Genomic DNA, 26,311 nt, shown 5'->3' with positions numbered 1-26,311 from the left:
TCAAACATGATGGTGATGTGCAGCCAATGGGGGAGCTCTTTCACATCTTTTTTGCAAGGGCTCCCTTCAGTTTAGGCTTCCTCCTAAAAAAATTGAGGGGATTCTTGTAGATATGTTTTGATGCAGGTAGTTTTCCCTTTAATCAATGCCGTGTCATATAAATGATGGAATTTAATTTCTTAAAACTGAAAATAATAAAAATTATCAGTGATTAAAAATAATAATTTAGTGTCGGTTCTACCAGATGTTAATTTCATTCGTCCATTTTACAACAAGTAAATGAGAAGGCAAGATCATTTTTTCGATAAGATTTTAGGACCACAACCTGACTATTGAAGGACCACTAGATGTTAATTTCATTCCTCCATTTTACACCAACCATATGGGAGGCCGAGCTTTAGGTTGAGATCGAATGCCTGATGAGATTGCTCACTTTCTACTTAGTCCAATGTGGAATATCAAATCACTCGCTTTCGGGGAAGTTGAGGAGGAGAAGAAAAGCCATTAATGACCTAAGGAGGGGTAAAATTTTCAATTTTTTTGGTAGGTAAGCAGGAATTGAACCTCCCAATTTCCCATATTTTTCCTCATTGAAATAAGCAACATTTCGGGGTGGGGGTCAAACCTCCTTCGACCTATATATATATAGATATCAGATCGGGTCTGATATGATCGATACATCAGACCTTTAAAACCTTTTGGCTCGACCTTTAAAACATTTTGGCTTGTAAAAACAAGGCAAAGGAAAATGAGCAACGATCTATATTCAATGTCAATGATCAAATTCTTCAGTCGCCTCATGGAATTCAAGTTCAACATAAATGGAATATATGAATAGGAAATTATCTATGACCTTAACAAGATTAATATTCAAAAGAATAATATGTACCCATAATCTCTGAGTCAAACGCAATCCATGAGCCACTTCTTGGAAGAGTACACAAATGTTTGGTCATGGGCACCTTGATGTTTAAGATATGGGTGGGGAGCTGTATTAATTTCTACCAATAAATTTAGGCTCTTCCACCCATGTGGCCTTGTCCTATTTTTGTACAATTTACCTTATTAAATATTGATCAAATTGATACAGGTGGAAGTGCATAATTTTGAGGGTGACACAATTAATTGTAAGACGATTGGATTTTACTAAACTCAATGATTTTAATAATCTCTATTGTGTGCTTATTATATATAGCGCTTAAGAGATAAAGATAAGAAAATGAAGATAAGCATTAGAGAGAGATAATCCTAATATAATCTAACTATCTAATTTAACATCTGTTGCCTAATTTAATACCTTCAAGATCCAACGGTCAGATTTGATCTATTCTAATAGCTGTATCATCACCATCCAACATTATAATTATTATTTCGGGCCAATGCTATGCATGTGGGTAAAATGGTGGGTCCCACACAATCAAAAGTGTGAGTTTTAAAAGTTGGGCCCCACCCCATGAAAAACATGGTGGCTCCCATCACATTAATAACATGAGGTGTAAAATGTTGGATTCCGCAAGCGTCGGGTGTTGGTCGCGCCTCGCACTAGCAATAGTAAGATAAGTATTAGAGGATGAAAAAGAGACGAGCATTCCGCATATTCACATGGGCATAAGAAGAATAAAGTTGGAAGCTGGTTATCATCATCATTATCATCTGAAAAAACCGTTCATGTGAAGTTTCAACAACGTATCCAAATGAAATGAAGTGACAAGAAAGGCATGAGAATCATATCATTCTATGCACGAATGAACAAAAGACGACGGAAATGACAACTAATCACGGAGTAAAAGTCGGTATGGAATCATGATTGAAACAAAATATAAGTCCAAGGCTAACAAAATCATCGGATTTTTCTCTGCTACAAAAGACTCGTGCAGAGGAGGGAGAGAAAAGAGCAAAAGAATAAAAAAAACCCAACTCAGTTGTCACTTGATTGCAACCTAACTCGCTCAGTCAATCTTGTCAACTCACCTGAGTCATTGGTATTAAAATGTACTACTACGCTGCTGGCCTGCAGAAAACAAAAGCCTTTCCAACTAAGATAAAATCCCAAGAAAAGGTAAAAATTTTATTCAATTTATAGTACATAATTAAAAAATTAGGATTGAGGAATAATTCGGCAAACCAAATGTTAAAACAAAAATCAAGAGTTTTGTAAAAAAAGAAAAAGAAAAAGGGAAGCAATATATCCGCCCTTTGGATTACTTGGGGCACCCAGTGCCAGTGTGTCAATGACTGTAGAAAGGCTGATGTACTTGTAAGAAATGACTCCGACGGAGTCCCATATCTCAGATTGTAATTGTTATTCCATTAATGAATTCTGGTCGGGGTCTTGCCTAACCTCAGTTTACCAAAAAAAAGAAAAAAAAGAAGAGGGGCTGATGTACTTCACGTCAGACGGATTCAATGGAGCTGATTGCTACATACACTGTTGTTGGGTACACATTTAATTAACATTTTTTTAAAAAAATTTCAAATTTTTTTTTCTTTTTTTTTATAGGTAAGCTGGGGTTAGGCATCGACTCCCACCGGATGTTTCAAAGGGGCATAAATGATTCATGATTTTTCAATTATCCTGAGAATTTTGTAACTATGAACAGAAAGTGAATTTTCAATATGGTTTTAGATTATGACCCATGAGTCCAAGTTCCACATGTGCGGTGGAGATAAAAGGCACTATGCTGAGTTGATTAATTGTGGAAGCAAGCTCCAACTCACCGAGTTAAACTCGTCTTAAGTAATATTAAACTCACACATCTCCAAACCATGATTCGGTGAAATAGTGCACCATATGAATAAGAATGTCGGCCTATGCAAATCTGTTCAATGCCATATGAATAGTTTAGAAAATGATAAAATGGCTCTATCTCTTTGAAAATAACAAAATAATTATAGGGTTAATTTATGTGAAAGTGTGCTTTCCACTTTCGCAATTTGGTAGCATCAAGTCGCAGCCCAACATTAAACTCTCCATGGAATTGACTACTTTATAGGGAGAATTTATAACACATGTATGCCTTAATCTGAGGCATGCATCGTTCTTGCAACCTGGTGGCGCCCACTACCTATATGTTGACATGAAAAACCGCGTGTACGACAACGTTGAATAGATGGGGAAGTGTGGGCCCACAGTTGAGCTTCCATTTTTCTTCTAAGATTATGATTCAGAGCAGTGTCGCTGACTATATGCAAGTGTCCAAAGGTTTGGAGAGATTCCTTGTCTACGACCAAGTTGAAATTTTGGAACAAGATGTCACACTTGTGGAATGGTTTTTGGCGTTATCTAGTGAAAGTCATAGGAAGATGCCAATCACACCTTCCCTATATCTTCCCAGAAGTCTGTTATCTGAAATAAGAACATGACCCTTGTAAAAGACACAGCCAAAGGAGGAATGAAGAGTCTCTACGGAAGAGAGATTTATGGCCCAACATGACCAGCAAGAAGTGTGTATCAATTAAAATTACTGCCCTCCCTTGCATAAAGTCACTTTCACGATCAATGGTAAAAGGCAATGTTTGGGATCTTACAACAAACCCACATTGTATTGGTCCCATCCTAAAGGGACATTCCATATCACTACAAGAAAGTTGGTTTTTAACTGAGGACTTGACTGCCGGTAGAGGTTATATCAGATGTCAAACATCTGCCTCTAGTTGTTCATCGATAAAACCTCTACTCAATCGTTCTCAACGTTACATTTGGTCTGACTTATGGTTGCCGTTCGGATCAATAGATTTGATCACTTAAGTGGGGGCAGACGTGGGTCCCAATAGGTGTCTTTTAGGTAGGAGCATAAAAGTAACTTTCTTTTCAGCATTTTGTCTTCAGCTATAATTCTTGAAGAATGCTGAAGTATGGCGCAGCTTCAGTTTTAACACAGTGAGGCCCACCCATAGTAGGCGTAGTGGGTCTCAGCTTTGAATGATTCATGTCACAGATCTTGCTTGGGATCCCCTACGGAATAAATTAATAAGCCAACCCCCATCCTAACATCCAATAGTATATTATTTTTACTCATTGACCACAGGCCGTCAAAAACTATCTCAAAACACCTGTTCACATTTAGCAACAAAAAATATACAGCATGGGAAGTTAGGATTTTGCGTAAGCTATCAAAGTAATTAAATTTCATCTTACTTCTCTAAATTACTTATCCTGAGCATCTCTGGACATTCAATCGTAGAGCTTAAATTTAGAAATTCACTTTTTTTTACTTGATCATCGATTGACAAGTAATTGATCTGGAAAATTACGATTATAGTGGTGCAATTTTAGGGTCATATTGCCAGCGAGGTGGAGGTAAGGGAAGTACACCAAGATTCAAAGCTTCTTAACATAGAAAGTCTAGACAAAGTGGTGGTGGAATGAGACTCTGATCCGATGGTTAAGATGTTCCCTTAGCTACTCTTGGAGATTCGCATTGTTCTTTGATGAGATGCTAGACCAGGTGGGTCATTCGTCCATCTCCTTTCAGAATGTCAGGAGATCATCCAATTGGGTAGCTGATAGGCTTGCGAGGATATCAAAGGAGGGACTAGAGATTTATGATTATCTGCCCCCTTGACCCCCTATTCCTTTTTACCCCTTGTTTGTAGCATAGCATAACTATTTTGTGTATGTTTTGTTGTTTTGGCTTAGCTGTATCGACCATCTCGGTCTTCATCTGTTATATATATGAAAATCGTCACCATTCAAAATAAAAATAAAAATTAGGGTCATATCATCTAAATAATGGATGTATTTAGCAAGGGGTTTATTTTGTCTGGAGTAGGGTTTATTTCATCAACGACCACCTGATTTTTTATTACATAAGGAGAACGAAGAAGAGAAGGGAAGCAGAGGATATACGTTTGCTTTCATTGCTCACCTACCAATCAACTGCCAATTGCGTAGAAGAAGTGCAACTCGGGTTGATTTTTGGAAATTTTGGTTGAGCTTTTACCAAAAAATCTAGTCGGGCTTGGGTTGATTCCAATTCAATTTTGAGCTTCTACCGTAAACTCATTTTTTTTTCCAAAAGCTTAACCAAACCCGGGCAAAATTGCACACCTAGTTTATGATAGGTAGAGAGGGAAATCGAAAGGAATGAGATATTGAAATCTCATGTTTTAGGTGAAATTTTGTTGGGGGTTCCACTCAAAAGCAAGATCCCACATTGGAAAAGTATAGAGATGTGGATGACCTTATAAGAGAATGGGCACCCTCCCCCTTAATGGCTAGCTTTTAAGGGTAAGTGTAGAAAATCAAAGGTCCAATCAAAATCTGCTATCTAAAACAAGATAAAATAAGCCACACAATAGCAACCACAAAAAAATACACTTTTTTTACGTGGTTCGGGAAAGCCTACGTCCACGGGCGATCCAAGAGAAATACTTCACTAATAAAGAAGTAACAAATATTACAATAGATTTTCATCAGATCTGGGACATGCCTCATGTAAGATAAAGTTCTCACCATCCCATCAAATATCTTGATTTTCTTCATAAAATCTTGGTGTTCATCTTGTGGCTTGCTTGTATTTATTTTACTTTATGTTTAATTTGTGCATGATCGGATTGTTTTGCCTGGCGGATTTTCTCAATAGTGAGTTATACCTGAGTATCTACAAATGGTACCGGAGCTAGGGTGTGATAACCCTGGTGTGCCTCCGAGGATGAAAATGTCCCTCGGGGAAGATCTCGGTAACACCGGTGTGCCTTGAGGATGGTGAAATTCTCTCAGAGAAGATCTCGTAGTTTTCCCGTTGGCGCCGTGCGGAGGGGCGAGATTGTCCATATTGCTTCCACGTAGAGGGGGATAATATTGGGGGTTCCACACAAAAGCAAGACCCCACATCGGAAAAGTGTAGAGATGTGGATGGGGCTTATAAGGGAATGGACACCCTCTACAGATTTCTATATCCTTGACTGGCAACTAGGAGGTAACAATGGGCCAACAATTCCATGAGAGGAGGTACGAGCCTGGAGAAATTGTTTATGTTTTGTAACTCTTCTATCCAGGCTAAGCACTATCCCTTCACCAAATATGCCCAACAAGGTTTTCCAAGGTTTGGAACAGGCTAATGCTAATGCCAATGCCATGTTGTTAGGTAGGCCGAGCCACGACACCACAGGGGAATATCAAGTGAAACAGAAATCTAGGGAAAGGCCATTTTCGTCACGTCAAAAAGTAGTGGCATTTACGTAATATTCCCTTGTTCTTTCCTTCACTCGATCTTACATCTGGAATGGAATTTCACGAATTCCTCTGCGAATCCTATGATTTCAGTCCTGAAATCCAACTTCTCGATGATCATTGAATCTACGTAGATAGGTTTGAGGATTCTGGATTGATCTGAAAGTCTCTACTTTTCCTTTGGCCGTAACTCGTAAGTAACAGTAGATTCAGGTTTTTAGCCTTTTCGAGATTTTATTAATTATTTTTTGGGCGACCTTTTGTTTGAATTTCATCTGATCTTCTCGGATTTTCTGTTCGAACTTGTCGTATGTCTCGCAAGTGATTTAGTTGAATGTATCATTTCTTGATTTAATGTTTCTGGTCAGATTTTAGTCAATGTCAAGATAAGGGCTGATCTTATCAGATTTTAGTCAGTGTCAAGATAAGTGCGGATCTTATCAGATTGACTGTTGTGTCAGTATCAGGAATGCCCAAATATTCTTACAAGTGTGTTCATTTCCTTAAAAAATTCTTTTGTCATATACATGCTGCAATTTAGCTTCTTAGAATCAGATTTCCCTGCCATATTAATCTGTTATTAACAATGTTTATGAAACATGGGTTACTGCAACTCTTAAAACTAGAAGGCTGGTAATTCTTTTGACAGCGTGAAGATGTGATTTGATTCCCCTTGTTTAGAGACCCTTTAAGAGATGATGGGGTGGGGGGGGGGGGGTAAAACTAATGATAGTTTTCTATCATTGTAAAGGAAAGGAGTCTTAAGTTGGACGGAATCTAGGCTTTGGGAAAGTAGAGATCAGGAATCAAAGGCAGAGTAGAGATTTCCACTAGGACAGTATTGAATTATCCAAGGCCACCTTCTTCAGTATTCAGACTAATATTTCTGATGAACGGTCACTCACTTTTAACAATAATCGTTTTGATAAGATGATCCAGAGTTGGGTCAATCACTTTTGTTAGAAGTGGACGATTGAGTGGTTATACACGCCAAAAGGCCCAAAACTCATCTGTGTGATTGCAACACATGCTGATGTACCTCATTTTTTGGGTTCTACCGTCCTCAGGTGTCAAACGTGAACATTGTCCACCTTAGAATGTAAAGTTGATGGGTTAGTGGTATTTAGTTTTCAAGTATCTGGCAGAAAGGATGGGGCATACAGCTTTCATGGACCTATAAAGGGACTTTTCAGTAGGGGTGCAACTTGGGTTGGGTTAAACCCGAACCCGAATTTGGGTTGGGTTGGGTTGGGAAAAATCAACCCGAATTGGAAATCGGGTTGGGGTGTCGGGCAACCCGAAACCCGATTTCCAATTCAAATATGTATAAAAAATTTACTTCTATATTTGTTTTGTCATTATATAACTCAAATTTAGAAAGAAATAAAAATTTTGGTGAAAGTTGTCCTAATTAACCCTCTTGTTGGGGAACATCTAATGACTAGGATGAGATGAAAATACAAAAAAAATGGAGAAATCAAACAAATGGTGAAATCGGGTCGGGTCGGGTCGGGTTGGAAAAATGGGTTCCTCGGGTTGGGTCAGGTTGGCCTCAACCCGACCCAACCCGACCCGAGTTGCACCCCTACTTTTCAGGGTTACCATGCTTTAGATTACTGCAGTGCTGAACTAAAGATGTCCGGACTTAGGGAAAGAGGACTACAATCCTAGGAGTTCTCATATATCTTTTTTAGATGACAGGGTCCTGCAATTTTGATGAATGATGGATCATTCTAATTTCAAAGTGGGACCCGTGGAGGCGTGGACCCGTTTCTGCCTTTGTGCTGATTAGCCCTATGGTCATCTTGTTTTTATTCATATCACTTTTTCTCTAGTTGATTAAGTGGTCACTTATTTTGCCTTTCCATCTCAATCCCTATCTTCATTTTGCCTTTCCAGCTCAACCCCTTTCTTCATTTTGTTGACATGTGATGCTTGCATCCGGACGAAAATTCAGGAAGACACCGTATAAGACATTATATAGAGGCATTGGGACAAGTAGATGTACATTTAATTATGGCACTTTTTGAAAGGAACAATCTTAACTCTTCCAATTTGGGAGAATTCTTGTGATGAACATGAATACATGTCTTATAAGTCTTTCAACTAAGGATATTGCAGTTGTAGGCAATGTTTTGAAAATTGAAACCGAATCATAAATTGTAATTGAGGTCAAATCGTATCGGATAATAACGTAAGATTCATTCATTTATAGAATGTAAAATTATAAGAAATGGGATTCATGTGAATTATTTGCAGCAACCAATATGTTACTTCTCATTTTTTACACATAGGAGTACCCTCCCAATACCAATTATAATTCCTCATTCAAAACAGTGCAAAATATCCAATCAAACACTGATAATGCCTGACTGGTAACACAATTGTATATCTAAACCCTTCGCTTATTATTAGACAAACCATTTTAGTAGTGGTCAAGGTGAGGTGATGTAAGATCTTTCCCTTACACATTCTTCACCTCTGGTCTTATTGTTTCCTTAACAATGTCGGAATGAGTTGACCTGTAACGAAACATACTGAAGCAGCAATTCTTATCTCTCTTCCTGACACAGTGAAGGGTGACTAATGGTACAAGAGTTACGTATGGGGCTGGCAATTCTATGGCATACGAATGCGGATCTACCCTGACGCAGTAGATAATGGTCTCTAGAATGTGTGATGTGAAAATGCATTGCCTAAAAGGATCCCAATGATGGTAATCCAGTGACATGGATTGTAGACCATACTATTGGATCAGTCCATGAGAGATAGAGTATGTAATTCTTCCATGCTCCTAATTTATAAAGTTTTTTAATGCTATAAAATAGACAAATCCCTTCTCGCAGTTTGTTTCAAGAGGACTCGGGTTTGTTCCTTGGTGCCTCTCTTACAAAACAGTTTTTCAAGTTATGAGCCCTTTGTTTAACATTTTATTACAGGAGGTTCAAATAATTAATCCCACTCTTTGTTGGATAATATTTCCCAATGAAGTTTACAGTTTCTAGATCATCTGATCTATTTTGGTTTCCTACAAATTGCAGTTAAGTGTGAAGACAAAGGTCAATCCTCTGCAGGTAGATATCTTCTGCCTGTGTTTGTTGTGGGTGCTGTGGAGTCGAAGTGTCATGATCTGGAGCACCCACTTGTATTGTCATATGTGCCATCATTAGTACAAATGGGATGTCACGGATGTTTCAAAATTGTCCAACTGAAGGAAGTAGTGGGCTCCAATGTTCAAATATTTTAGTTTTTCACGTATGATACAGGTTGCTGATTTTGGGCTTTCAAAGGAAGAAATGGTCAATCCACATGCATCAAATGTTAGGGGAACTTTTGGTTATCTTGATCCTGAGTATGTATCAACGAGGGCCTTCACCAAGAAAATTGATGTGTACAGCTTTGGAGTCTTACTTTTTGAACTGATTGCTGGAAGGAATCCTCAACAGGGTCTTATGGAATATGTTGGGCTTGTAAGATCTCTTTCCTCATCATTTACTGTTCATTGAATTCTACATAAGATTAAAATCTAGGGTAATGATAAATCTGTACCCTCTGCAGGATAATTCGCACCCCTTTAAATGAAGATATGTGGCAGACTTTAATGCTTTTTAACGTGAAAGGGGTGCGAATTTATCATCGCCCAAAATATACTTTTAAACGGTAAATTTTACTGCTTCACAGAATCACAGAATATTTTCTGAATTTTCTTCAAGGACATATATCAGCACAGTCTGGATCATTACCAACTAACCATTGCTTAATTTGTGTTGGGGATGATATTTGTACTCACGATTTTTGTCTTTGAAATGATTCATCAGGAAATTCCAGAATCATTTCTTTCCTCTTATGCACTATCAATTTTTGGGAAGACAATACATAAAATTACCATAACATATTCTATGCATGATATGCAAACTTTTATGTAGGCTAAATACTTATACAACTAAATAATACTTGTGTGTGCATGTTAATACTGTAAGAGGAATGATCCATAGTGAAGAACCCTAGGGGATGTCTGCTATGTATGAATCATATGAGAAGTAGGCTCTGAGTTTACATGTTAAGATGGGTTGTCTGCTAAGTGTACATGCTAGAACATTAGGATGTCGTTGTATTTATATTATTTTCTCCTGAATAGGCGGCGATGAGTACTGAAGGGAAAGTTGGGTGGGAGGAAATAGTCGATTCCCGTCTCGACGGGAACTAAGACTTGCTAGAATTGAGTGATGTGGCAGCCCTTGCATACAAATACGTCAATCACAGCTCAAGAAAACAGCCCTCCATGAGAGACATTGTTCAAGCTCTCTCTAGGATTGTGAAGTTGCGACACAGTTGAAAGCATCACAAGCAAAGCTTACCTGTTACAGTGGAGGAACTCTCTGTTGGCATTGATCAACAAAAGATTCCGATCAATGTACATGGGAGGGAGGAATATGTAGCTAGCACGTCTGATTTGCCGGAAGTATGATAAGGTTTTTCCATTTCACTCTTTGGTTTTTTTTTTTTTCGTTTGGGCTGGTGTCTTCAATTTTTAAGTGAAGGAACTAGAAGTTTTGAGAGCAAGTTGTAATGCTATTCATGCTCCCATAGATCTTAATTCCATTGTGATAAAGTTAATTTTGTATGATCGTCTTTTATCTGCAGGAAGAAAAATGAGAAATGGTTTATTCTTTCATTATGTGTTTTCTTTTTGTAAGCATGAGTGTAACTCATTACCCCTTATCAGGACTTTTTTTTTAATATTCTTGTGCCAAAACACTAACTCTATTTCTGATGACTTTGCTTGCATTGTATTCAGATAAAAGCAGTTTAGAAATTTGTGTTTCCTGTAGTTTTTGTTGCATTAATAAATAGGGGAGTCGTGCCCACGAATAGGGAGTATGATATGGACCGTTGTCTTGCGGGCTCCTTCATGGAAATGCCAAAATACAAAATTCAGTCTGACATGCAAATGATCAGTTATAATCCAATTTGACAAATTGGCTACATTAAGTTCGTGTCCTCAAATGGGACCTTCAATCACAACCCTCATGGTAAGTCATAAGACTCCCCTCACTTGTCATATTAAAGTTGGATAACTAATGTGGTTGTTTGGCAAGGGGATAACAAGCCCCCATTGACTGTCATTACAAAGAGTGCCACTTGTCAATGTGTGTTCTTCAATCTCCCTTATCTTCCATGATGTTTGAGACTCTGGTATTGTCCGCCTCCACCGGCTTCTGGGTCGCACAAGGTAGGTTCAGAGGATTTTGAAATCTCAGACCAGCCGTGTGATTTCAATATCTCCAGCCCTTCCCTTCTCTCCACCGTCCGATCAATCGTTAGTTTCTAGTTCATGCAGAGAGAAGAGAAAGAGATACTGAAATATCAGGGCTTAGGTTCCATCCCTCTTCCCTTCACCTTCCCTGCGTAATCTAAAAAACGTCTCTCTCTCTCTCTCTCTCTCTCTCTCTCTCTCTCTCTCTCTCTCTCCCTCTGTAATCAAATTAAAACTTTGAAAAATAGAAAAATTGGACGATAACCTAACCTTAATTCAAGTATTTTTCTAAATAAAGAAAAAGCATTCGAAGCTTTTCCCTTCCCTTTTTTGAGGAACAAAGCCTTGACCATTGTGCTAGAGGTTCAATCCCCATTTTTTCTTCACTTTAGTATGAAGTTCATAGAGAAGCATGGGGTGTAATTTGCAATGTTACACAGCCAGCCTCATGTAATTAGGGAGGAAATTCTTCAATAGCTTCTGAAGTTCACATGCTATTGAAGAATAGGGTCCAAAAACTTGAGAAAGCTGTCACTGTTACTTAGTTATTTTTACACATCTAACAAACTCAATGAACTCTAAGACTCCATCTAGTTGTCTTGTGGCAGACAAGTGAAGTCGATTGGACTGGAGTGAAAGTGAAGTATGGGGATGTTTTATTGGATAGGAGTGAAAGTGAAGGTCGGTGAAGTCCAGTTGCCATTATCAAAAGGAGGGTTCAAGTTGTGCCTTTCTCTTCATTATCATTAAGTGCGAATTGTTTTATTCTCCCCCAGTACATCATCTCAGTTGGCAAAGAATTTTTTCATGAGGTCTTACACTCTTACTTCCTTCTCACAATTTTTCCTTTTCTTTTTTGTATTTCTTTCACCAAACTCTGCAGAGGATCACTAAACAGGTCATACAAATACAAGAGGGACAAAGACAGTAAGGTCTTACCTCATACTAAATGACACAGACCCATAAACGAAGCTCCAAGGATTAAAAGACTCCAAAATACAAGGACCCATTGCCTTTCAATCGGTGGGTATACTCAACACAAAAATATCAAATGCGGATACACATATGGGCAATTCTTCCTAGGGCTGCAACTCGAGCCGGGTTTTACCCGACCCGCATCGACCCGACCCGAAAATACCCTGGGTTGGGTTCAGGTTTCATGGGTTTCGGGTCGAGCCGGATTTAGCATTCAAAAGCCCGCATGAATCTTGGGTCGAGCCGGGTTTGAAGGGGCCCAACCCGAGTTACATAAGTTATATATAGTATGTACATTTTTTTCTATTGTTAGTTAAAAGTTAAAAGTGAAAACCCACGCACCCACTGTTACTGTATGTGAGTGTAATTTCTGCTTCTATGAGTTGAGTTGATTCAAGTGTTTGATTCAGCATTGTTTGATTGTAATTACAACATTGTTTGATTACAGCATTGTTTGATTCAAGTGTAGTGTGAGTGTAATTACATCATTGTTTGATTCAAGTGTAATGTGAGTGTAATTTCTGCTTCTATGAGTTGAGTTGCCTTGCCAAACAAGAATTTTCCTTAAAAAATTGCGTCAACGTGAAAAAACCCGACCCGACCCGAACCGAGAATTATCATGGGTAGGGCCGGGTTTGGGAATCGTGGGTTTTCCGAAAAAAAACCCGACCCGACCCGAGATATTTCTTGGGTAGGGTTGGGTTCACCAAAACCCGACCCGCCCGACCCGAGTTGCAGCCCTAATTCTTCCTACCTCATACCACTGAATTCAATCCTCCTTCCCCATGTTCTCTGGTTTTGGCTTAACCGTTGTCTGAACTTAGCCCACCAACAAGGACCACATGCCAGATACCTTGTCATCACACAGATGCCAGTGGTTGCTATTAATTATAAAGGAATGTCTATGCAATTTCACAAAAGCAATATCGCAGGCCCTCTTTTCCGGGAGAGATGCCATCTCATATAAATTTAAATGAATAAGACAAATTCAGCCATGACGTGGCTCCTTTCTTGAAAAGGAGGGGCGGCAAATGGCATCATGCGAAATTGGTTACTTGCAAAATTGCTTAGACATTCCCTAAGTATGTTTAGATTTGCTTAAACACATCTTAAAACACATGCCCATGTAGGCTTTAACACATGGGCACGATCTGTGTCGCATATCTCAGGCAATCCTCCATGACCCTTCTCTCTGGCTTCAACTGCTAGATTGAGAAGCCACAGAACAATGATCAAATCTGACCCTTTGCCCACAATCCTATCAATCGAATCACATAATGTGACCCACATTAATCTCTTGTGTTCTTGTCTAACTATGTTTATTTATGTTTCCATCAAACCCCCGACGGTTTTCACAGTGGACAATTGTACCTCAGAAATGTCGGGTATGAAAAGGGTTGAAAAATTCTAATCATTTTTGGGCCAAAAAAGAAGAATTTTATCAACTGGCATCTTCTTGGTGCATGTGGTGTCTTTATTTGTTTTGGGTCTAATTAGTCGATTTCGGATATTTGTACTTTGGCCCACTTTGGCTGGATTCATTCTTTTCTGTTTTCTTTGGCCTGGAGGAATGCAATCAGTTTTGTGCCAAAAAAGAAGAATGTTATCGGCTGGCATCTTCTTGTTGCATGTGATAGCTGTATTTGTTTGGCCTTTGGATGTCTCATTAGTCGATTTCTGATGGTTGTATTTTGGCCCTACTAATGATGGATTCATTCTTTCTGTTTTCTTTGGCCTAAATGAGAGTGTTTAGAACAAGCAGTATAGTTCAAGCATGATCAAGGGTAGAACAGGATTCTGTATCAAGAACCAAACGAAACAAGAAATTACTAGAGCTAGTTTTACTGTTTTGGTTCCCCAACTTCGGCTGAGTATCCTTCATGCTTTATGCAAGTGTTGCTAAGGAGAAAATAAGCTGTTGCTTTTTCTTTTTCTTTTTTTGTTGTTGGATAAGTAAAATATATTCAAAGAATAGAAACTGCAGAGAAAAAAAACAGAGCAACAGCCCAAAGATGAGAAAGAAAAAGAGGAAGTAGGAAATAATCAGTTTTAGGAGACATAGTTTTACTGTCTAAGAGAATACAGAAGCTGAGACCAGTTTTTTTCTCTTTTGGATGCATCTAATGTAGCTCTTATCTCACATGGAATCAGCAATAACAGAAGTCCAAACAGATACATGTAAAAATGGTGAATCTTCTAGCTAAAAAGGCAGCAGATTCAGTTAATAGCAATAAGAACGAAAATTGGGTGGATTTCCCAACGTGTCTCAGTGTCTGATCTTTGTAAATGTTTTGTTGTTGTTAATATATTCTATTCTTACACCAAAAATAGATGTATGAAAACACCTACATGAAACACATGGCATTAATTGAGATACAGCAAGAGATATAACTCAATGACAGAGATGAACATATTGAGGTGGCAGATACAGTCAACTTAGAAGCACAGAGGCATGCGGGCGAAGGGCAGTCAAAAGTTCTTTACAAAAAAAGATTCATTCCTATGATTTTAGCCAGATTCATGCCACCAAAAAAAATAATAAATAAAAAGATCAGAGCAATTGAAAGCACTCAATTTTAACTTGAAATGCCAAAAGAAACGTGGTACTTTTTTTTTTTTTTCAGGGTTTACAGATTACCACAAAGCATGGAAGGAGAGCTCTAGGGTTGAGTAAATAGAGCTCCTCAATATTTGAATAAAGACCCACTTTTCCTGCCAAGGAGTCGAATCCCGTTTGGCCTGCCAGTTCTTGGAAGTTATCCAAAGGCCTATGAACCCTCCCAGCAATCACTCTACAGACCATTAAAGCCTTTCTCAGTGATGGATTTTCTTCATATAATTCAATGGATTCAAAAGCTCTTCCACTCGTCGAAGTTGTGAAAACACCAATGCCTCCCTTGAGCTCCTTCTTTGCAGAGAAACCATGCCTTATGATACGGCATACACTGCATTTGTCCAATAGGCAGAGGTTAGAAGAGCCGTTCATACCGAGAGCACATGCAATTGTTGTGCCGTAGAACCTTAACAGTTCATTGCCATCGGCTAAGCAACGCGGATGTTTTTTCGGCAATTTGCTGGCTTTGACCTTTACCATCTCTCTGTACTCTTCGAATCGAGCGAGTGTTTTCTGCATGTTATGGACCTTCAAAACCCTCTCTATTCTTCCGCAATTGTTCTCAGACTTTAACCAGCTTGTCCTACAAATAATCTCCACAATCTTCCTCGATGAATCACCTTCAAGTAGCTCTGTAACTGCAGAAGTAGAAGAGAAGCATAATGTCAATCTCTCATTCAGACAAGGACCTCTCATTCATAAGTTTCATAGTAAGTTCCATATGCCTAAAACATGTTGAGTCTGTTGGTAAATACCCTACAAAGAATGCAAAAAACCCACGTACAATCCAACCCAAACTGAAATAAAACTTGAGAAGGTCAGACAAGCTCATTCAACCGATAGAGCTGCCTTACTGAAACTGCATGACACCCTGAATTCCAGCAAATGTCACCCTGAATTCCAGCAATCAAATAAATCACCTTTATTTGCAATGACTAGAAGAGCTACTTGGGCTGAAAAAATCTGGGCAAACAGAATGCACTTAGGGCCCGTTTGGATACCTCATGCGTTTGTATTTTGATTTGGATTTGAGTTTTGGATACAAAATACATCAATCATCTTCATGAACATGTTTTGAGAGAGAGAGAGAGAGAGAGAGAGAGAGAGAGAGAGAGAGAGAGAGAGAGAGAGAGAGAGAGAGGATGTCTGGCTGCCACTGGAGCAACGTCGAGGAGCAGCGACGGGGAAGGAAGTTGCCACAAACATTGATTTCCAAATAACGTCTCACGAAAGAGATTTGAAAATCGGAATATTTTGCACTGCTGTCACTGATTTAAAAATCTAAGGATCTGATCCAGTTTAGAATATCAACTAAATCCAAATCTAAATCTTGTGGGTATCCAAACGTGGCCTTAGGGTAGAAGGGATCGAACCATCAGAACATGAAAAACATGAAAAGTGTGCTGTGCCTCAATCTAGAATGGCCAAATAATGCTAGCAGAATTAGAAAGCAGCAAGATTGGCAAGCCTCAAGCAGAAGACCAAAAACAAATATGGAATTCAACAGACACAGGAATTCAACTAACCATTATCACAAAATAAGAGGAATTCAACTAACCATTATCACACAATAGCCACAGAAAAGGATCTACATAAAATGCATAGATACATGCACGGGAATAAGAAACCTGAGAGCTCTGACATCAACTAAATAAAGAACAGGAATGCAAAAAATCAACGAAGTTGGATGAATCAAATCTGCATTTAATAGACAAAACAAATGGGAGGTGTTATATACACATGAAGTAAGGCCTCTGACTAAATCTAACAATGGATCTAAAGGAGCACTGAGATTAACGATAGATTCAGAAAAAAAAAACTCTAGAATTGAAAGGGCAAAAAAAAGTGGTTTGAAATAACGATATTGATGGTTAGGTAAACGACCTGTAAATTTAGAGATGAAGTCAAGCAGGTGACTTCTTAAAGTTTGAGAAATTGAACAAGAAAATCAAGTTCAAATAGACCTTATCGACCCTGAGAAGTCAAAAATCCAAATCCCAACCGTGAAAGTTAAAAAGAAATATTTCCTCTGTAAATTTAGAGGCTCCAAGAAGGTATATGATGTGGTACAAGAAGGAATACTCTTTAACACTTAATAGAAAAGCAACTAAATACACTAAAACAAGAGAGAAACCCAACAACAATCAGGCCCAGATGAATCAAGAGACACGAAAGGAAAAAGATGCCTCAAAAAGAAAAACCCAACAACAGAAAGCTGCATACAGATGAAATCCCCCATATTTAGAACAAAGAAATATAATGCAAGAAAAAACAAGTTTCTTACCAGCATGTTTGGAAAGGTGATGAGCCTCTGCAGCTTCCCACTTTGTAAATTGCTCTCCACATTTATGACAACTTACAATAGAAGACCCATGGGAGTAAGTCTCATGAGAAGCCCTAGGATTAGAAGAAACTGGAATGGCACATCCACCGCCACTAGAAATAGCAGAACCTCCAAAAATAGAGGATTCTCTATCAGAAAATAAACCAGGAGATTTCCTTGGAGGAGTAGTGGCACCCCTAAAAGTAGGGTTGTAATGTAGGGTTTGGTGCCCTCCAGGGCCTGGGGTTCCAGGCCTAAGGGTACCCACAAAAGTTGAGCTACCACCACCATCATTGTAACCCCCCAAACCAGTTATCTTCAGCTCACACCTTGAATTACTGAGAATCACTTCATGGGTAATTGGGTTTAGAAATTCACTACTCCCAATAGATCTAGGGCTGCAACTTGGTGGCTTTTCCATGTGTCTTTTGCTTCCATGGATAACATCTTTGAGGTTTGCAATGGATCTTGAACAGCCAGACCTACCTGATTTTCTTGTTAAGATAGTACTCAGATGGCTCCTAGCCTTTGGATCATGAACATCTGATGGCTCTGATTTGCAGTGGAGAGATTTCTTCAGAGCAAACCAAACTGTTGGCATTTTCTTCTCTTTTATGTTTTCCTTTAGTGGGATTTCCTTCAAATCTTCTTTATTTCTCCCTTGCAATTTCTTTTCCTTGGAAATCCTTGTTTTAAGGAGCACATCACTCTCCCTTGCCATTTCTTTCTATATTTGGTGAACACTCCAAGAGGGTAAACATCAGAGAGAGATGAGACTATTCTCTGTAGTTTTCTATATTTTTTTAATACAACCCCCCATTAACTACAAACTTGAGAAGTACCCAACTCAATATCCTTATCAGAGACCCAAATAAACCATTTCAAAACACCCTCCATCTGGAATCTTATTCGAAATCAGTCCATCAACAGAGCTGAGTGAGAAAAACCCAACACAAAAAGAAGCATTTGAAAACTGTCTCAATGGTTTCCCAAGAGAGGTAAGAGCCAGAGAGAGATTGACTCAAGACCAGAAACCAAGATAACCCAGAAAACAAAACAGGGAAAAATCCAAGAAAGAGAATCTTTGGTTGTTTCTTGGAGCCATAAAAACCAACCTGAAAAATAAACAGTGTGTTCAGTGGAGCATTAATAACTGAGAAAATGGAGTCATCCCTTATACATGTCACTATTTCAACATATTGAATTAGAAGGCTCTCACTGGCATTGAAGAAATTTTCAGAGAAAATCATAGATTCTACATGCCAGCTTTCAGAGATTTTCTTAGATGGGATCTAAAGAAGATCTTAGCCGCACAGGTGTGATGATTTGTTCTCAAATTGACAAAGGCAACGCTTCTTTTTTCCTTTTTTTTCTCTGATATTTGATTATGTCAAAACTAGAGTAACAACAGAGATGAAAGTTTTAAAATCTGTCAGGAACAGCATTTAATGAAAAATTCGGTTTGTTAGACTGCCGAAAATACCCTTTTGTTGTCAATATAATATCAGACCTACCATTACATTTTTGAAAATGGATCACGAGGAACTCTTGTGAGGCGCGGCCAATATACAAAATCTAGTGCAATTAGGTGGGACCCACAATTTCCTTTGAATCTCCCATGACGCAAAGATTCTTGTTGATCAGGGAAAATTAGCTCTGTGACCATTCATTATTGACCGTTGGATGTGAACACCTACGTTTTTCTTTCTTGAAGATGCATTTGCAAGCTCTTGAATGGATGGTCAAGATTGCCTAATCGTGATGATTTTTTGAGTCTTTGAGGTCCAAGGTAGGCTCTATCATGGTTACATTTTGTTAGAGGTAGGTCCCACCTATGCCTTATGGTGTGCCACATTATATTAAAAGTAAAGGATCCCACTATAGTGGGCCTGCATTAATTTTATTATCCAAAGCATTCATTTGTTAGGCCCCGTGGCTCGTAAAATGACCTCCATATGATGATCCTAACCCTCCCATCCGTAGAGGCTTTTATAATGTGTTAGCATTATCCAATGGAAATTATTTTTTCATGCCCCAAGACCTTTTTGATCACTTGTCCAAGGCCATTTTCATGGTCAATCAGTACACTCTTGCAGGATTTTGCGACCTCCTCGTAGAAAAGTTATCACAAGGTTTGCAGGTAAAAATGTTTGTTTTTTTAGCACTCATGTTAACATTTCTTTCAGTGTATTTTTAGGGCAGTGATAAATCGACTCCCCAATATCTTAAATCGACTCCCTATGTGCCTTTCTCTCTCTCTGAGTTAGAGAGAGAAAGACACGTGGGGAGTCGATTTAAGAAGTTTGGGAGTCGATTTATCACTCCCCTATTTTTATTAATGTATGTAGTATTATTGCCTCAAATCCTTTTTCAACATATTTTTACTTATACGCTTCGTTTCTTTCAACGTAGAATGAGGATAAAACAAATTTTATGGCCATTTTTCCTCTTAAAAATGGGCATAAATTTGGCATTAGATCTATACTGTTCTAGTCTAGGCACTCTCTAGAATACCACAGATAATTAATACAAGCAAGTTTGAAAAAAAATAATTACAAAAGGTTATTCCTTATTATTCATCTAGTTTCCGATCTGCATCCCTTAGAAATGTGAGTAATGTGTTTTTAAAGAAGAAGAAGATGAAGAGGAGAGGATATGAAAAGAAAAAAAAAGGGAAATTCTTGTAAAATTTTCTTGCTTCACATGGAAATTGTTTATATCAGAGAGGATCAAAGGACTTATACTTAGTCTTGGGATCCTACATTTGCAGAGGTTATATAAACTGGGAGCCAGGAAGATTGTGTTGTTAGGGATTGGCTCATCGGCATACTGGGTTGTACGCCTGGTTCGATGCATAGATTTAACACCACGACATGTGTCAAAGAATTAAATGATTTAGCTTCTATGTTCAACAGTAGACTTCCTGCAGTATTAGAGCGAACACAATCCTCTCTCAAAGGTCTGATTTTAGTCCAGGGAAATGGTTTTCCACTTAGCCTTGAAATCTGCGAGAATCCTACTAAATATGGTAAGATCCATACTCACTTATTTCTGTTATTAAATAAAGGATATCCACTTAATGTGTATAAACACTACATCATCATTTGATTTATTATCGATAACTTATCGTTTAATCTCAAAGGGGTATTAATCATGGGGATAGAAATTATTGGATAAATTTCTCCTCTGGTTGACCATCCTTCTTGAAAAAGTGTAACTTGAAATTATCTTGTCCATTGTTCACTAATTTTACTCCGGTGTAGTGATATTATTTCAGGAAAATGATATCAGCACAACCATGTTTTAATAATTGCACCAACCCATCTTGTCTTTGTTTTTTAATTGGCTTGTCAGAGCTTTTTGGGAGCCGTAATAATCTTTGCCGTGCACTTAAAAAAGATGAGTTTGTGCAATTATGAAAACAAGATTTTGCTGATATCATTTCCTTTATTCTTCCCAAGAAAAAAGGTCGACATAAAAGAGGATGGCAATTTTATCCGAGGATGAAGTAAATCCTGTCTAGACCTTCCAGGAATGTATATTGGGCAGGTGTACAACTTGGGTCTCGTCGGGTTGAACTTTTGCTAAGAAAATGAATTGGAATCAATCGAATCCTGACCCAATTAATTTTATGGTAAAAGCTCAACCCAAAATTCCCCAAAATCAACCCGAGTTGCAGCCCTAGGATTAATGGGTGATCAAAGTATCTATACAAATAATGGTGTAGTCTTCTTCAAGTAATATTGTTTCTCTTTGAGAAAACTTGCTACATTTTGTACTAACTACCGCAGGATTTGTGGCTACGAATGTTCCAAGTTGTGCCACAGAAAACTTAAATTCACTATGCCTTAAAGATACAAAAACATGCGAGAACAGAAACAAACATCTCTATTGTGTTGCTTTTCACCCTACTGAAGCTTTCTACTCCATCGTGGAAAAGGCTTGCTTCAACTCGAATACATGCGTTCCTCTGAATATTAAACAGCTCGTGCAAGCCTCAGCAAGGCTAATGGTAAAGGAAGACAATATTAGCTAGTGGGATAAATTGATTATCAGCCATTGATCAAGGCTAAACGCTGCTATGTGTTTAAGGGTGGTAAAATCACATTTGAAGACTTGCTTCTTCTATGTAGCTATTTTCTTAAAGAGAAATTATATGATGCACGACCGTGAAAATAAAGGACGGAGAGAGACAAAGCCTCTCTCCCTTGATTTTTAATCCAAGGCAGTAGGTTTTATCTCTTTCCGCTCTTTACATTTTCACGGTCGGGTATTATATAATTTCTCTTTCTTAGATTTCTCTTTCTTAAATTTCTCTAGGCTCTGTTCACTTGCCTTCTCGAGAGATGAGAGGAAAGAAAAATAGGAAATATTTTCTCGCGATTCTTGCTTTTTGCCGTTCGTTTGATTTCCCGTCAAAATCGAAAAACCCATGTGGAAAATCAAGAAAATGATGTGGTAAATAGATTTTCCCTCTAAATCCCGATTCCCCTTTCCCGTGAAATCTTGCAAAAACAGTGGGAAAAGCCAAGACAATCGTGCACGGGAAAATTTTCTTTTTTCTCATCGCTGTGGCTCTCTCCTCTCGAAACCCTCATTCGACGAAACCCTCGACGAACCCGCCGGCAACATCGTCTTCTCCGGCGAGCTCCACCACCGGTGAACACTACAAAGGTTAGTGCTCTTCTTCCTTACTCTCATTTTCTAATTTTTTTCGCCCAAACTCCCCATTCCCTCTCGGTTTTTCATTTTATTCGAGATTTTTTCGTATTTTTTTGTGGTCAAACGTTGGTAGGGTTCAGATATCTCCTCCCTCTCCCTCATTTTTTCATTTTTTTTACTGAATCTCTGCATTCCTTCTTCGTTTTTCATTTTTATTGAGGGATTTTGGCCTTTTTTCTTCCAACTATCCTCGAGAAGTTCTGATCTGCACTAATATTTTTTTCATGGAAATATCAGTGTTAGTGTTGAGAAAGCTTTTATTTAGGTTTTTTAGGGTTCAGATCCCTTTTCTTCCCTGTTTTAGGGTTCGGATCTGGAGAACCCCCTCTCCCTCGGTTCTACGGTTGTTGTTGGTGTATGGCTGTTTTGGTATGCATGTGTTAGTGGTTGTTAGTGTATTTGGGTTTTAGGGTTCGGATTTGGTTGTTATGGCTAATTTTGGGGGCATTTTGTTTGCAATGGATTGTCTAAAAGCTTTAATTTGTCAGCTTTTATTTGGGTATTACGGTTCAGATCCCCTTTCTTCCCTTTTCTCTTCATTTTTATGCTATTTTTCTGTCTACAATGGCTTCATATAGATTTTTTTTTCTTTTTTGTGATAGTATGTACGTGTTGTTCATGCGGTAGCATTAAATGTGAAAAAAAAATTTGGTTGTTGGTGATGTGGGTTGGGGATGCATTTTTTGTGGTGGATTTGAGGTGCTAATGTGGGTTGGGGATGTATTTTTTTGGTGGTGGATCTGAGGTGCTGATCAGGGTAGGGGATATATTTTTGTGGATGATGTTGTTTGGTGTTACGGTGGTTGTGGTTGCTTGTTGGTGCTTTGGTAGTTGGTGGTGGCTGTAGGAGTTTTGTTTCGATGGTTGTGACTGTGGTTATGGTGTCTTTGCCGGTTGTGTTATTATCCTAAATGTTATTTGTTTTAGTATTTGGTAGGGTTACCATCATGCCTCGTCAACCAGCAGATAGGCGGATGTTGATCCTTCGAGCTGCAGCTATAGTAATATCTGCGGCGGCGGCAGTTACGCTTAGGGTTCGACTATACCTTGAGCAGAATATTACAAGAACCCCTTACGAAAGCGGGTACTTAACCCGTAGGACCTTTGTTAGACGTATCACGCACGCAGAGAACCATTGTGTTGCTCTTCTTCGAATGGATGTTCGGTGCTTCCGCTCCTTCGTGGGCCTTTTCAGAAGCACAACATTGTTGAAAGACACAATTCACTGCACTGTTGAGGAACATGTGGCTATTTTCTTAACTGTCATTGCACACAATGAAAGGAATCGTACAGTTAGGGCAACCACAAGAAGGTCAGGGGCTACTGTTTCAAAGTATTTTAATAAGGTTCTCGACGCTGTTCTCATCCTACAAGACATGTTCATAGTACGTCCATCAAGGGAGACACCACGGGCAATCCTTGATAATCCTAATTTTATGCCTTACTTTAAGGTACGTTTACGATAGCTACGCATTTCGACTGAAGGTTGTTAATTCAGGTTGACATTTGAATGTCCTTATTATAGGATTGTATTGGTGCAATTGACGGGACCCACATTCATGCAAAAGTATCTGAGGATATTCAAAAAAGATATATTTGTCGTAAGCACTTCCCATCCCAAAATGTGTTAGCCTGTTGCGACTTTGACCTAAAGTTTACCTACGTCCTTTGTGGGTGGGAGGGGTCGGCATCGGACTCACGGGTGTTAGCATCTGCTATATCAAAGCCGAACGGGATTCCCATTTTGCCAGGTAATAATTAGCTTATTAGACTGTTTGTATTGATGCAGTTTCTGTAGTACTTAGCTAATTTAATTGTAATCCTTTGTTTCATTGTAGGAAAGTTTTACCTTGGTGATGCCGGGTATCCGTGTCTGTCCCATTTTATAACTCCAATCCGAGGTATTGGTTACCATCTCAATCAGATTAGAGGGCGCAGACCTAGGAAAGCCGAGGAGTTGTATAATCAAAGGCATTCTTCAGCCAGGAATGTAATCGAGCGAACTTTTGGTGTCTTGAAGAAGCGATTCAGCATATTAAATTCAGCACCCATGTATTCATATTCCAAGCAGATCGACATAGTGTTGGCCTGTTGCTGCGTCCACAACCACATTAGGAGGGAGATGCCTGACGACTCCTACATTCAGGATGTTGACGATGAGCTGGCATCGCTTGTAGCTGAGGAGGAAGAGGAGGAAGAAGGACCTGTTCCTCCTCCTCCTATGACCAGGGCCGAGGATATAAGGGAAGGTCGTAACATTCGAACCGCAATCATGAATCAAATGTGGAATGATTTCGAAGCACGTCGTCGTTAGGAAATGACATGGTCGCAATAGTTGTGCACCACCTGTGTTTGGATGTGGATTTCATAATTTCGATGTGTAGTTTGCTGGAACCGTAGCTTATATTCCTTGCTTTGTTGAGATTTATGTAATTTCTATGTTTGCATTAGTATTGGTTCATGGGTTAATGTTACTTCTATGTTTGCATTAGTACTGGTTATCTATACTTCTTTGAGTGAATATTTTTTATATGAATGTTTTTGGAAAGTTGCAGGCGAGATGGCAACAACTGCAGGTACGACGGAAAAGAAGTCGAATGTCGCGTGGAATGGAGCTATGGATGGGGTTCTTTTAGCAGCCCTTAAGAATCAGATAGCTGAAGGGCATAAGACTGGTGCCGGGTTCAAGGAGTGCGCTTACAATGCTGTTGCGCATGAAGTGTCTGATGTCCTGAAGAAGACCTTGACTAAAGATAATGTCAAGAATCGGTTAAAGACACTCAAGACAACCTACAGGACTCTGAACTCCATTATTAATCTCAGTGGCTTTGACTGGGATGAAACCTTGTGCAAGATATCGGTTGACGAAGAAGTTAAGAATGATTACTTGAAGGTAATAAATTTTTATCGTATATCACTGCGAGTCATTTATAAGTTACGTGTTTAAATCAAGGAAGCGTGACAATGACAATTATTGTTTGCAGATGCATCCAGAAAACCAGAGGTTCTTTTCGAAACGATATCCACTCTACGAAGAGATGAAAGCTGTATGCGATGATGATTATGCACGTGGAGAGGAGGTGAGAGATAGGAGAGCGGCCCCCACTCAAGCGACGCAGGAAACACCGGCTGGTTCTTCATCGACCCTACCGGTTGGGGTCGATGATATGGACGACAGCTTCCTCCGTACTCCGCCACGTGCTAGACCTTCTTCATCTACACCTGCCGCAGATGCATCCATGGGCTATAGTGACTCCTCTCCTATCAGGGGCCCAACTTCTGCTACTGGTGGGAAGAAGTCAAGGAAGCGTCCTAATGCTGCACTTCTATCGGAGTTGCAAGTTGTGTCTTCCAGCATTAATAGGGTTGCTGATGCCATAATTTCTACTGGTGAGGTGCACAGCCTCCCTGACCTTAAAGATGCGGTGCTGAACATTGGTGGTTTCCCCAGAGATGACCTCCTTGATGCTTATGTGTACCTACACGGGCGTCACAAGGAAGCTGAGGCATTCCTTTCTTTGGACAATATGGACCGCGTTTCGATGTTGGGGCGCATTATGCGGCGCTTGCCTACGCAGTTATGAGTTCATTTTTTCGGTCGATGTTTTTTGGTGGTTGGGTCTTTTTGTTGAACCGTTTATATTTGAACTAACCATGTGATGGGTTTGATGGACTAACTTATGTATGGGTTTGATGGGTTTGTTGGTATGGGTTTGATGGACTAAATTATGTATGGGTTTGATTGCATCAATAGTTTTTGTATGTTATCTTATAAAGCTTGTGAATGAAAAACCTTGCTTGAGATCTAAGTAAATGTTCTTTACCTATCATTTGTTATTGCAACTATTATTTGCTTATTTTGCAGGTAAAATTCAAGAAGCATCCCTTTTATTTGGCAAGATGCAGGAAGAAGGAATAAGACCTGGAAAGGTATTCAATATTCACATATTCTAAATGGTTTCTGAAAGAACAATTTTAGGAAAAATGTGAGCAAAAGTCCTTACTATGAACTGACTAACTTGCATATGGCTCTTGAAGTTGAGATTGTATTTGGAGTGTCCTGTTTCTGACGATATTTACTTTGCTCATATAAATTTTGTTAAACATGAAGCATCTGTTTATTGGTACAGCACAATGACCATCAATTTATATGGCTAAAGGCATGATCACATTCTAGCCTTGGACACATTGGTCTACTACTAGTACCACTCCCATTTTGGCATCTCAGGATTCCTTGACGCTTTG

At 39.0% G+C, this 26,311-nt stretch overlaps 4 protein-coding genes across 5 annotated transcripts; 3 read left to right on the top strand and 1 right to left on the bottom strand.

Annotated features, from left to right (window-relative positions):
- Window positions 1-6,136: 6,136 nt before the first annotated feature.
- On the top strand, window positions 6,137-10,812 carry LOC143847142 (calcium/calmodulin-regulated receptor-like kinase 1). 2 transcript variants are annotated; one of them, XM_077355848.1, is made up of 5 exons: window positions 6,137-6,368; window positions 8,749-8,948; window positions 9,217-9,249; window positions 9,442-9,645; window positions 10,314-10,812. In XM_077355848.1, the coding sequence occupies exons 2-5, from the start codon at window positions 8,937-8,939 to the stop codon at window positions 10,380-10,382; spliced, it is 318 nt and encodes a 105-aa protein (XP_077211963.1). In that variant the 5' UTR covers window positions 6,137-6,368; window positions 8,749-8,936; the 3' UTR covers window positions 10,383-10,812. The 2 variants fall into 2 exon arrangements, with proteins under 2 accessions (XP_077211963.1, XP_077211964.1); XM_077355849.1 differs by lacking the exon at window positions 6,137-6,368 and having other exon boundaries at window positions 8,539-8,948.
- Window positions 10,813-14,883: 4,071 nt separating this feature from the next.
- Window positions 14,884-18,738, bottom strand: LOC143846504 (uncharacterized). Its single transcript, XM_077354943.1, has 2 exons — window positions 17,306-18,738; window positions 14,884-15,659 (listed from the first exon to the last, which is right to left on the bottom strand). Exons 1-2 carry the CDS (start codon window positions 18,063-18,065, stop codon window positions 15,028-15,030), a joined length of 1,392 nt encoding a protein of 463 aa, XP_077211058.1. The 5' UTR covers window positions 18,066-18,738; the 3' UTR covers window positions 14,884-15,027.
- Window positions 18,739-23,013: 4,275 nt separating this feature from the next.
- On the top strand, window positions 23,014-24,540 carry LOC143892156 (uncharacterized). Its single transcript, XM_077396604.1, has 3 exons — window positions 23,014-23,517; window positions 23,592-23,817; window positions 23,905-24,540. Exons 1-3 carry the CDS (start codon window positions 23,014-23,016, stop codon window positions 24,378-24,380), a joined length of 1,206 nt encoding a protein of 401 aa, XP_077252719.1. The 3' UTR covers window positions 24,381-24,540.
- Window positions 24,541-24,626: 86 nt separating this feature from the next.
- On the top strand, window positions 24,627-25,858 carry LOC143892155 (uncharacterized). The gene is made up of 2 exons (XM_077396603.1): window positions 24,627-24,959; window positions 25,051-25,858. Exons 1-2 carry the CDS (start codon window positions 24,627-24,629, stop codon window positions 25,648-25,650), a joined length of 933 nt encoding a protein of 310 aa, XP_077252718.1. The 3' UTR covers window positions 25,651-25,858.
- Window positions 25,859-26,311: the final 453 nt, after the last annotated feature.

Source organism: Tasmannia lanceolata, unplaced genomic scaffold, assembly GCF_043159265.1.
Source record: "Tasmannia lanceolata isolate RefF3 unplaced genomic scaffold, GAP_Taslan_0.1 ptg000015l, whole genome shotgun sequence".
In the NCBI taxonomy this organism is placed as follows: domain Eukaryota; kingdom Viridiplantae; phylum Streptophyta; class Magnoliopsida; order Canellales; family Winteraceae; genus Tasmannia; species Tasmannia lanceolata.
Note: the sequence above shows the minus strand (reverse complement) of the source record. Positions and strands in the feature narration are given on the sequence as shown.